Source organism: Panthera tigris, chromosome C1, assembly GCF_018350195.1.
Source record: "Panthera tigris isolate Pti1 chromosome C1, P.tigris_Pti1_mat1.1, whole genome shotgun sequence".
Taxonomy (NCBI): Eukaryota; Metazoa; Chordata; class Mammalia; order Carnivora; family Felidae; genus Panthera; species Panthera tigris.
In genome coordinates, this window is record NC_056667.1 from 102314658 (window position 1) to 102328029 (window position 13372).

Consider the following 13372-nt stretch of genomic DNA (forward strand, 5'->3'; position numbering starts at 1 on the left):
ATGCTTTCATAGTCTCTACCTCCTTGACTGTGTGGACTCCCATCCTTCATAACCCCATAGCACTCCATGCATTCATCATATTCTATTGTCTGTCTCCTCCTTAGAGTATTTAAGGTAAAATCCATTTTTAGAGTCTGACATTTATTGTGTGACCTCAGACAAATTAGTTTCTCTAAGTGTCAATTTTTATAACTGCAAAATGGAAATGAAAAATAGTACTAACCTTTAGGGTTGTAATGAGGATTAAATGAGATAATGTATTTAACTCCAGTCTAGCACTGTGCTTGTCTTCTATAAAGTCCTCAAAAATAAAGTGTTGTTATTTGTATTAGCATTACTATTAGGTCTTTAGTCTCTGTGTTCTCATGCCCGGTATAATGCTTGGCTCATTACGCGTGTTCAGTATTTGTTGGATAAATGAATGAACACTGCCCTCTGCTCCCATTTTGTTGTTTTTACTGGGCATCATGTAAAAACAACTTGTGGGGTGCCTGGGTGGCTCAGTGGGTTAAGCATCCACCTTCAGCTCAGGTCATGATCTCATGGTTCGTGAGTTCATGCCCTGCGTTCAGCTCTGTGCTTACAGTTCAGAGCCTGGAACCTGCTTTGGATTCTGGGTCTCCCTCTCTCTCTGCCACTCCCCTGCTCGCTCTCTCTCTCTCTCTCTCTCTCTCTCAAAAATAAAATGAAACCTTAAAAAAATTAAAAAGAAGTTGTATCTGAGGAAATAATAAAATGGTTAAGGTCAAGGAGAGTCATAGCTTGAAGATTACAGATGAGTAGATCTTGGACTCCTATGAGGGCAAAATACAAATCTGATCTCAGATATGTGGATTTTCTTTCTTTTTCTTTTTCTTCTTTTTAGGAATCTTTGCACTCAATGTGGGCCTCAAACGCACAACCCTGAGATTAAGAGTTGCATGCTCTTCCAACTGAGCCAGCCAGGTGCCCCACAGATCTGTGGGTTTTCTTAATGTATGGGTAGGGGTAGTTCTGTTAACCTGTGCCAACAGTCCTTGTTCTTGTGCCTTGGCTATTACTGCCCCACCCCCATCCTGGTAACATACCTGTGTTTAGGCTTTAGGCCAAACATTTCATGGTCAAACCTTTGGTTCATCTTTTTCTCCAAAAAATTGTTTGCTAATGATTGACCACAGATATTCAAAAGAAAATGTTTAAATCGAGAAGAGACTAACACATCAAGGGGATATCCATAGTCTGCTACACGATTCAGGATCCAAGACCCTCTCCTGGTGCTGAGGAAAACCTGGGGCATGGAAAAAAAAAATGGTTTGCTTTTGCCATTCTGGCTCATAATCCTTTGATAGCACCTGCTCTCTTCAAGATTAAGTCCAGACTCATTCATCTCTCTTTTTAGTCCCTGCACAATCTCTGTTTTATTTTCTGCAGTTTTCCTTCTCAAACACTATGTGTACAATTAGATTAGGGCATTCACTAAGAATGTGTCTTGCTCTGAACCACCACTGCATTTCTGCTTAATGGTATTATGCCTCCTTGAAAAGTCGCCTATCCTCTTAATTCTCCAAAGCCTATTTATTGTTAAGATCCAGATCAAATCTGCCTCCACCATAAGACACTACTGACCATTCTGGCTGACAATTTTCTCTCCATCCTCTGAGCTACTCTAGCACTTACCACCTGTCCAACTCATTTAAAATTATGGAGCAGTTGAGCTGAAAGCAATTGCACATCATTTAATCCAAAACCTTCAGCCTTTTTTGCCTTTGACATTGTTAGCACTATTACCAACACAAAACAAAACACCCCCAAAAACCCCAAAACAAACCCACACCTGTTATTTATCATTTATATCCATATTAAACTTTTTACACTCATTTCTGTCTCTCCAAATGTGTTTCCTCCACGGTGGGGGGTCTAGCATACACATCTTCTAGTCTCCCCAACACATCATCCTCATTGTTTCCATTTATTGTTTCCATTTATTGAGAATTATGACCTGTAAGTGATTGTGCCAGGGCCTTTATCTATATTTTATTTAATCAATACAACAGTCCCTTGAGGTAGTTCTTCTTATCCTCATTTTATGCATGAGAAGATGAATAACTTGCCTGAGATCATACAGCTAGTAAATGGAAGGGCTGAATATCCAACTCAGGTCTGAGTCACCCCAAATCCTGTGCTGCTGAAGAATTGTTTCACTGACTGCTTAAAGGAAAAACTGTAGATCGCTAGTCAAACAACAGGAAGCTGATACAGTTTTGATATTCAGTTACTTGGCAAAAGTACCTCCTTCTCTACAAGACTCTCTGGGGATGTAAGTACCTGCTTTATGGTCTTTTGTCTAAGCTCTTCCATAAAACGGTGACCTGTCTACAGAGGGATGATAATGTACTTCACACATACCTTCTCACTGATGGTAACCGCATGGGCTCTCATTATTGAGCACTTTGACATATCATAGTCTAAAGAGTATGCGTGGTCCTAGGAATCACACAGCTTTATGTGCAGTCTGTATAACTTTTGTTATAAAAGTATATGAGTCCTATAAATGCTCAGAGTCTCAATTAAAAGGCTCCCTACATACAAAATTGTGACAATAATGCATCGCAAGGCTGTTGTCAGAATTAGTGTTTTTGCAAAGGGTGTGGCATATGGTAAATATTCAATAAATGCTTAATGGTTATCATCATACTTCTTATTTCAGTTTTCTATCTATACCTTGTTTTACCACCATATTTATAAGAAAAATGGATTTATAAGAAAAAATGTGAGGAAAGTTGTTTTATAAGAAACAGATATGTTCTCTTCACAAAAGCATTTTACCACAAGAATTATTATACCAAAACTTCCTTGATATACTGAAACTTACAGATCCACTTAAATTTTTTGATTTACAAACAAATTCTAATAAATACAATTTAATACATAAAGCAAAAAGTTAGAACCTGGCAAGTGAGTGTCTTTGGCTTGCTTTGTGGGATGTCGGCACTGCCCCTGCCACGCAGACATGGTTTTGCTGTGCATTGTCCCGGCCTTTCTCAGACACAGCCACCTTATCTCCACCCGCTCTAGATGCTTTGTTCTTTGCCAATCTACAGTTCCTCAGTGCATGGAAGTCTCAGCGCCCTTATAACTGACCATTCAACATGTTTGGATCCCCACCATATACCTTGCACAATCTTTCATCATTACACCTACACACATTTTAACCCTTTTTTTAATACCAATTTCCTGATAAAGCTTGTTGAATTGATGCATGGAATAACATATGAAATTACTTTTGTGGTGATGGATGGGGATAGTACTGAGAAGTGTTATTGAATGGAGTTTCTGAGTAAAGGTCACTTAACAAAGTTGCAGCATTAAACTTCTATTGAAAAATAGTAATTTAAAACATATTTGTGGAGAAACACAGCTTAATTAAAGTTACTAGAAAACAACCAGACATTCCCCTATTGCCAATAAAGTTATGATTCGATAAAGATACGAATAACAAAATGTAACAACGACACATCTTTTTCTAGGAATTAACAATGAAGGGACTCTCTTCCTAGTTCAAAATCTATGATAAAAAACAAAACAAAACAAAAAAGACCTCTAGGACATAGAAATTGCTTTAGGGTGAATGTCCTTCTATTACTGAACTGTATGCAGAGCTGAGGCGAACTTGCATGTACCACAGTGTGGATGCTTTCCATACTGATATCCACGTTATCTTCGGAAAGATTAGACTGCTTCTTTTTTTCCATTTGGGGAGAGAAGAGGAAAATTCCCCCACCCACCATCCTATGAGCACAAAGCCTTCAGCTAAACCAGTGTGCTTTCCTTCAAGTAAGACTGTGGCACTTCTGCTGTCCTAAACAAGAGCCACACTCTGAAGGCTGCATTCGACCAAACTCCCCAAGGAACTGCATGGTCTTTAAAGTCAGAGGCACATTCAGAAGAGACAGCTGATTGGGATCACTGGGATTCTTTAGTGTGAGGTCAACTGAATGATGGGAATCTAACAGGGAATGTTGGCTCCCTCATATCATCAACATAATGTTGCCAACTGAGGTCACAGAGCCAAGCCCTGTGTTTGCTGCTATATGGGCTATATGAAGAGGTATTTATACTCTATGTTGGGTCCACATACAGCTTCTTTGGTGAAGCAAAATAATTTACTGATTCAAACCTGCTTGGCTGTGTGGGAAATTTCCACAGCCAGATCCCCTCCAGAATTTCCAATGCCAATTACAATGACTCTCTTTCCAGTGAAACTCTCTGGATTCTTATAGTCCCGGCTGTGGAAGTACTGTCCTTTGAACTTCTCAATTCCTGCAAGGGAAGGGAAAAGAATTATCCGATGAGGTTTATCTGCTATCATTTGTCAAATCATTCATTCTGTTAGCGGTGTGTAGAGTTTAAGCACACATCTCCATATAGTCTCCCTTTACACAGCCGCACTCTTGCCTTTCTGAATATATTTGCCTATTTTCTTTTCTCACAGTCTCAGAGCAGAATCTTGTGATTTCCTTATCATGAATAGTCGGCTTAACTCAGGATCTGTTTATATTTTGGACTTGTGGACTCCCAAATCCAAACTCCTTCAGAAAATCTCCATTATCTTTTGTCTTTTCATCCTCTTTAAATACCTATTTTTGGGGTGCCTGGGTGGCTCAGTTGGTTAAGCCAACTGACTTGATTTCCCTCAGGTCATGATCTCACGGTTTGCACATCAAGCCCTGAGTCAGGCTGCTCCATGCCGAGGGTGAGGAGCCTGCTTGGGGTTCTCTCTCTCCCTCTCCCTCTGCCCCTCCCCTGTTCATGTGTGCACACACACATGCTCGTGTGCATTCTCTCTCTCTCTTTCTGTCTCAAAAGAAATAAAATTAAATACTTCCATTTCAATTGGAGTTATATGTTTTCATATACTCTAGAATATAATAAATAGAGTGCTTTGTTTTTTTCAAAATGAAAATCCAGGTCAAAGACTATAATTAACTTCTTTCTTGAAGTTTTAATTTCTTCCTTAGAAACTCAATATTCATTTGTTTCCTCAATTGCTGAAAAATCCTTCAACCTTCAAGTTCCTGTTCTTTCTTTTGATCCTTAGAAAAACTAAGGTTGTTGTGAAACCAAAGATAGAGCCTTCTAATTTTTCTCTAGTCCCCGAAAATAATGTTATTTCTGCCTCCCAAATGGCAATAATCAAAGTCACCCCAACATCTTTTAGGGGAACATGTAGAATTATTATAAGCCCTTTTTTCATCCCAAGGTAGGAATCACTTAGACCACCATTTTCCCATTCCTCAGAGATCAATCACGGGCATGGCACACAGGCTTCCCTCCTTGTAGACTACTCACCAGGGAAGCTTTCCAAGGGTAAGTGAGCATTGGTGTGATGGCCGGTGCAAACCATGACTCCATCAAAGACATTTACCTCCTTTTCCCCTTCAGATTCTGTAACTACCTCCCATTGGCCTGAAGTGGAGAAATCAGGCTGCTTCTTCACACTGCACACAGTGGTCTGAAAGAAAAGTGATAGCTACGGGAGACTGTAACCATAGCCTGTACAGTGGACATCTTCCCTGACATGTCTCTCTTTGCAGGGTATTAACACATATGATATCACATATGATATCACAAGTATGATATCACATAATAGAGCTAATGCAGGAATATTTAATTTTCATATTTCACAAATAAGAACTTTTTTGTTTGGGGCTGGGGTCAGAGTGAGAAAACTCCCGTGAGGCAGGCGAAATAAAATGGCAGGATAATGCCGCACTCTCCCCTGCTTCTAGAAAAGTGCAAATTACTAGTTCTCTTAGACCAGTACCTAAGATGTCATGCAACACTCGAATAGAACTTCGGCTTCTCCAGTGCTTCTGAGACACCCCATGCATTAAGTGCCTATTCCTCCCCTGACCTCCAGACAAGTCCTATTTGAAAGTTGTTGAGGGGTGCCTGGGTAGCTCTGGGGCACCTGGGTGGCTCAGTCAGTTAAGTGTCTGATTTCTGTGCAGGTCATGATCTTGCGGTTTGTGAGTTCGAGCCCTGCGTCAGGCTCTGTGCTGACAGCTCAGAGCCTGGAGCCTGCTTCGGATTCTGTGTCTCCCTCTCTCTCTGCCCCTCCCCTGCTCATGCTCAGTCTCTCTCTGTCTCAAAAATAAATAAAACACTAAAAAAAAAAATTAAAAAAAAAAGTTGTTGAGAGAGTAGATCCAAATAGTTCTCATCACAGGGGGAAACAAAAAGGTAGAAGATTTAGGCTTTTTGCCAGTTGTCAGAAATATCTGTGTTGTTGTTGTTGTTTTGTTTTTTATGGCCATGGTTAAAGATGACAGAAAAATCATGGAAGACTTAACAGTAAGGAACCATTGGAGTGATCTAGTACAACCATCTTGTTTTACAAACAAGAAAATTTTTACAAACAAGAGACATCAAAGTTTAGGAACTTACTTGCCTGAGGTCACAAGTTGATTAGTGGTAGAGCAAAGACTAGAACTCAAATTTTCATTCCCCATTTCAGTGTTCTTTCTTCTACACCAGAGTTAACTTCTTGGCTTCCTCAATAAGTTCCCGATAACTGCTTCACTGGGTTGTTGTGATCACATAAAACTAATGCATTGGCAAGTACTTCAGAAAGTATAAAAGGCTAAGCAGTAGCAGGTAAGTTGTGGCGGACTGAGAAGGTTTTAAATTCCCATATCTGTCAGTTCCCCTCTCTAACTGGGAAAGCATTTCCCCTCATTTGTTTTATTGCAATTAGATAGTATAAAATGAAGGAATGGAACCATTCTGGCAGGTGGCTTCCAAGATCTAAAGCCCAAAATACACAGAAAAAGGACCTTTCCATGGATATATTTCAGGCACAGAGAAGACATAAGAATAGAGTTGTTGTCTGGATAGGATAGATATGTGGGCATATTAAGCCAGTCTTTACTTGTAAACACTGGTAAATGAAACCACATTATTCATTTATTTGACAACTTCAAACACAAAGACACTCACAAAATTTCCTACCTTCAATCGAATATATTTTAGAAGATCAAATTCTTTGGCATACATCCTGAAATACTCCAGGACCTGGGAGTTGTGCATGAAGTTAGGATAATGATCTGGGATGGGATAGTCACTGAAGCACATCATCTCCTTAGAAGTGTTGATGATCACTGATTTGTAAATGCTGGCCCTTCCTTCTTCAGGATTTTCCTACAGTAAGTAAGAAGCATTCATAGCAACTTGAGAATTAACTTTATGGTTTATAAACAGTCACTAAACATTTGAAAAAGTTTTCTGAAAGAAATGCCAATGAAAAAGTTATACAGACACATACATCCCTTCACACCTCCAGGTATTTGTGCCCTTGGGTAGTCTCTTCCCCTTGAATCTGAGTGGTCTCTATGACTTGTTTTTGACCAACAGCATGAAGTTGGAATGATACCCAATAGCTTCCAAGACAGTCCTAAGGAGTCTTGCAGCTTTTGGCCTCTGTCTCTTAGAAAGCTTGATCTGGCAGGATTCAGCAGTTATGTAAGAAGTCCAACTACCTTAAGCCACCATTCTGTGAGTAAGCCCAAGTCAGCCACATGAAGAGAATGTTTGGGAAACAGAGATATGCAGCTAGCCCTTGGAAATTCCATTTATCCCAGCTGAAGTTCTAAATATGTGAGTGAAGAGACCATAGCAGAAAATGAATTTGGAGACATCTAAACTATAATTTTCTTTAAAAATTTTTTTAATGTTTATTTATATTTGAGAGAGAGACAGAGAGAGAGAAAGAGAAAGAATGTGAGCAGGGGAGGGGCAGAGAGAGATGGAGACAGAACCTGAAGCAGGTTCCAGGCTCTAAGCTGTCAGCACAGAGCCTGACGTGGGGCTTGGACCCATGAGCCATGAGATCATGACCTGAGTTGAAGTCGCACACTTAACCAACTGAGCCACCCAGATGCCCCTAAACTATAACTTTCAAATCTATGTAGGAACACTGAAAATGGCCTATGATATGATTTTTAGTTAAAAAGGTAATATTACAAAATTAAATTCACATTCTCACCACCAAATGCATAAAACTATGTATGCATAGGGCAATTGTATACCTATGTCTACCCACATTTATATAATTATACATTGTATAAGTTCTCTCCTGTTAGGTAGTTCTCTCTGAATATATTTCACTTATTTATTTATTTTTAATTTTTTTAATGTTTATTAATTTTTGATACAGAGACAGCACAAGCAGGGGAGGGGCAGAGAGAGAGGGAGACACAGAATTGGAAGCAGGCTCCAGGCTCTGAGCTGTCAGCACAGACAGGGCTGTGCTGCCCAGCACGACGCAGGGCTCTAACTCACTGACTGCAGCTCATGACCTGAGCTGAAGTCAGACACTCAAATGACTGAGCCCCCCAGTGCCCCTATTTCATTTATTTTTAAGTCAGTATAGCCTGAAAATAGGAAAAACAAGTTGATTTACTAAGGAGGTAGTATTTTTTTCTTCTGTTTTTGTGAAATGTTGTTTATATAACACCCATACATGACTTTAAAAAAAAAAAAGCCTTCAGCAAACTAAGAAAAGAGAAAATTTCTTCAATTTGATAAAAACAACTGACAAAATACCTACAGCTAACTTCATAACTTAATAGTGAGAAAATGGACAATTTCCCCCTACAGTTGGGAACAAGGCAAAGATGTCCTCTCTCACCACTCATGTTCAACACTATACTAGAAATCCTAGTTGGTGCAATAAGACAGGAAAAGGAAATAGTGGCTGTACCAGATTGCATTCCCACCAACAATGCAAGAAGGTTCCCCTTTGTCCACATCTTCACCAGCACCTGTTGTTTCTTGTGTTGTGGATTTTAGCCATTCTGACAAGTGTGAGGTGATATCTCGTGTAGTTTTCATTTGTGTTTCTCTGATTATAAGTGATGTTGAGCATCTTTTCATGTGTCTGTTGGCTATCTGTATGTCTTCCTTGGAAAATGTCTATTCATGTCTTTTGTCCATTTTGAAATTGGATTGTTTTTTGGATGTTGAATTTTATAAGTTCTTTATATATTTTGGATACTAGCCCTTTATCAGATATGTCATCTGCAGATATCTTCTTCCATTCTGAAGGTTGCCTTTTAGTTTTCTTGATTGTTTCCTTTGCTGTGCAGAAGCTTTTTATTTTCATGAGGTCCCCAGAGTTTATTTTTGTTTTTGTTTCCCTTGCCTTAGAAGACATATCTAGAAAGAAGTTGCTATGGCTGATGTCAAAGAGGTTACTGCTCATGTTCTCCTCTAGGATTTTTATGGTTTTATGTCTCACATTTAGGTCTTTAATTCATTTTGAATTTTTTTCTTAAAAAAATTTTTTTTTAAACATTTATTCATTTTTGAGAGTGAGAGAGACAGAGCATGAGCTGGGGAGGGGCAGAGAGAGAGGGAGACACAGAATCAGAAGCAGGCTCCAGGCTCCGAGCTGTCAGCACAGGGCCTGACGCGAGGCTCGAACTCACGAACTGTGAGATCATGACCTGAGCTGAAGTCGGGACGCTCAACCGACTGAGCCACCCAGGCACCCCTTGAATTTATTTGTCTGTGTGGTGTAAGAAAGTGGTCCATTTTAATTCTTTTGCACATTGCTGCCCAGTTTTCCCAGCACCATTTTTGAAGAGACTTTTTCCTGTTGGATATTCTTTCCTGCTTTGTCAAACATTAATTGACCATATAGTTGTGGGTTCCTTTCTGGTTTTTCTATTTTGTTCTATTGATCCATATGTCTGTTTTTGTAGCAGTACCATACTATTTGGATCACTATATATATAATATATATATATATATATATATTATATTCAATATAACTTGAAGTCTGGAATTGTGATGCCTCCATTTTTGCTTTTCTTTTTCAAGATTGCTTTAGCTATTTGGGGAAAATAGTATGGAGGTTCCAATAAAGTTAAAAATAGAACTATCCTATGATACAGCAATTGCACTACTGGGTACTTATCCAAAGAATACAAAAATACTAATTCAAAGGGATACATGCACCCCAATGTTTACAGGAATGGTATCTACAGTAGCCAAACTATGGAAATAGCCCAAGTGTTCATAGACTGATGAATGGATAAAGAAAGCATGGTATGTATGTGTGTGTGTGTACACACACACACACACACACACACACACACACACTGGAATAATAACCATAAAAAGAATGAAATCTTGCCATTTGCAACAATGTGGATGGAGATAGAGAGTATTATGCTAAGTCATAATGACATAATCAAAGAAGCCAGAGAAAGACAAATGCCATATGATTTAACTCATATGTGGAATTTAAGAAACAAAACAAACAAGCAAAGGGGAAAAAAAGAGAGGTAAACCAAGAAACAGATTCTTAACTACAGAGAACAAACTGATGGTTACCAGAGAAAAGGTGGGTAGGGTGATGGGTTAAATAGGTGATGGGGATTAAGGAGTGTACTTGTCGTGATGAGCAATGGGTGTTTTATGGATGTGTTGAATCACTATATTGTTTACCTGAAAGTAATATTACACTGTATGTTAACTAACTGGAATATAAATAAAAACATAATAAATAAACAAAGATAAATAAAGTGGCATTAAAGCAAAAAAAAAAAAGGAAAGGAAATAAAAGTATACAGATTGGGATGAAGAAATAAAACTATTTTTATCCATAGGTGACATCACCGTTTATGTAGAAAATCCCAATGGATTAAAAAAACAGAAAAAAAAACCCACAACAACCTGGAACTAATAAGCAAGTATAGCAGGGTTGGAGGATACAAGGTTAATATACGAAGCCAATTACTTTCCTATATGCCAGAAATGAGTGATTGAATTTAAATTTACAAAAAAAATACTATTTACAATTGGACCCACAAAACTAAATACTTAGTCATGAATCTAATAAAATATGTGTAAGACTTATATGCAGAAACTATAAAACACAGATGAAAAAAATCAAAGTTCTAAATAAGTAGAAAGATCTTTGGTGCTTGTAGATTGAAGGACTCAACATTGTTAAGATATCAGTTCTTCTTAAGGTGATCTATAGGTTCAGTGCAATCCCAACCAACATCCCAGCAAGGTATTTTGTAGACAGTGACAACTTGATACTAAAGTTTATATTGAAAGACAAAAGGTCTAGAAAAGCCAACTTTGTCCTTAAGTGTATACTGTGCATAGTGACTTTCTTTCAAAGAGTAGAGTATGGGAAGGAGTGTATAGTATGGCAAGGGAGAAAAAAAGACGAGGGACTTTACAGTGGCAAAATCTGACAAACACAAGGTCATCAAGGTTAACATCAATAGTGGTAAGTCATATTGAGAGTACATACTACTGATGTGATATGATGAGAATGTTACTTTACCTCTATGGTCTTCTTCCCCCAAATCCATAGCCGCAGTCTAACGGTGATAAAAACATCAGGCAAATCCCGACTGAGGGACATTCTATAAAATAACTAATAATCCTCAAAACTGTCAAGGTCATCAAAACAAGGGAAGCCTGATAGGGTGCCTAGGTGGCTCAGTGGGTTAAGCGTCCGACTTCAGCTCAGGTCATGCTCTCATGGTTTGTGAGTTGAAGCCTCGTGTAGAGCTGTGTGCTGACAGTGTGGAGCCTGCTTGAGATTCCCTCTCTCCCTCCCTCTGTGTGCCTGCCCTGCTCATGGGAACCCATGTGCATGCACTGTCTCTCTCTGTCTTTCAAAATAAATAAATAAACATTTAAAAAAAGGTACAATGTCATCCTCATTTATCACCTGGGAAAGCTGGGGTAAAAACTATAGGGAAAAGGTCTCCACATCAATTGCAATGAGAAATAAGTAATGGAGAGCTTTATTGAGACCACAGACCAATAAAAGAAGAATCTCTGGATGCACTGACATCAGTATTTGTTAAAGTTTCCCAGGTAACTCTTCACAGTACAGCCACTGCTGAGCACCACTGCTCTATACCCTCTTTGGAGTGCTTCTGTATTCATTCATCTTTTTTTTTTTTTTTTTTTTTGGTGGGAAGAGAGTTAATAAATTTAAGAATTATTTATTTATTTATTTTTTAATGTTTATTTTTGCGAGAGAGAGAGACAGAGCGCAAGCAAGGTAGGGGCAGAGAGAGAGGGAGACACAGAATCTGAAGCAGCCTTCAGGCTCTGAGCTGTTAGCACAGAGCCTGATACAGGGCTTCAACTCATGAACTGTAAATTCGTGACCTGAGCCAATGTCATGGGCTTAACTGAGCCACCCAGGTGCCCCTAAATTTTTTTAAAGCTACTCATATAAGGGTATTTATTACTTAACTTTATATTTTAGGGATGCCTGGGTGGCTCAGTCAGTTAAACACCCGACTCTTGATTTTGGCTAGTGTCATGATCTCACAGTTAATGGGATTGAGCCCTTCGTAAGGCTATTCACTAACAGCGTGGAACCTGCTTGGGATTCTCTCTACCTCCCTTTCTCTCTGCCCTTCCCCTGCTTGTGCTCTCTCTCTCTCCCTCTCAAAAATAAATAGGGGCTCCTGGGTGGCTCAGTCAGTTGAGCGTCTAACTTTAGCTCAGGTCATGATCTCACAGTTCGTGGTTTGAGTCCCACGTTGGGCTCTGCACTGACAGCTCAGAGCCTGGAGTCTGCTTCGGATTCTGTGTCTCGCTGTCTCTCTGGCCCTCCCCTGCTCACGCTGTGTCTCACTCTTTCTCAAAAATAAATAAACATTTAAAAAAATTTTTTTAATTAAAAATAATGTTTTTATATTTTAAATTAACATTTATCAATACACCACATTTTACATTATATTGTATACACATGGTATCTTTCTTTATATTACATATATATATATATATACTCTGTTTTTTAAGATACTATTTTTAAGTAATCTCTACACCCAACCTGGGGCTCAAACTTACAACCCTGAGATCAAGAATCACATGCTCTACTGACTGAGCCAGTCACGCACCCCTACATATGCTGTTTAGAGCTTTACAACTGGAAATGTAGTTCTCAGATTAGCAGCATCTGTATAACCTAGGGGCTTATCAGATATGCAGAATCTTTGAAGGAGCACATGCACCCTAATGTTTATAGCAGCACTATCAGTGGTAACCCAAGTATGGCAAGAACCCAAACTGATTCATCGACTGATGAATGGATAAAGATGTGGTATATATGTACAATGGCATATTACTCGGCCATCAAAAAGAATGAAATCTTGCCATTTGCAATGACATGGATGGAGCTAGAGGGTATTATGCTAAGCAAAATTGGTCACAGAAAGACAAATATCATATTATTTCACTCATATGGAATTTAAGAAACAAATGACGAACATTTGTTTCTTAAAAGGGGAAGGGAAGGAAAAATGAAATAAGATATAAAAACAGAGAGGGAAGCAAACCCTAAGAG

The 13372-nt window shown here is 38.8% G+C and overlaps 1 protein-coding gene and 1 long non-coding RNA gene across 3 annotated transcripts in view; one reads left to right on the top strand and one right to left on the bottom strand.

The window, feature by feature from the left end:
• The window catches only part of LOC122240833, a 46360-nt gene that overhangs the window by 24234 nt on the left and 8754 nt on the right, over window positions 1-13372 (top strand). The gene's annotated exons all lie outside the window — the stretch shown is intronic.
• FMO5 (flavin containing dimethylaniline monoxygenase 5) overlaps window positions 1-13372 on the bottom strand; it is a 33313-nt gene that overhangs the window by 10110 nt on the left and 9831 nt on the right. Inside the window, exons 3-6 of the mRNA XM_007092578.2 lie at window positions 6991-7179; window positions 5329-5491; window positions 4157-4299; window positions 1068-1267 (exon numbers count right to left, since the gene is read on the bottom strand). Of these exons, the coding sequence (XP_007092640.1) occupies window positions 1068-1267; window positions 4157-4299; window positions 5329-5491; window positions 6991-7179 (695 nt within the window). The remainder of the gene's footprint in view (window positions 1-1067; window positions 1268-4156; window positions 4300-5328; window positions 5492-6990; window positions 7180-13372) is intronic.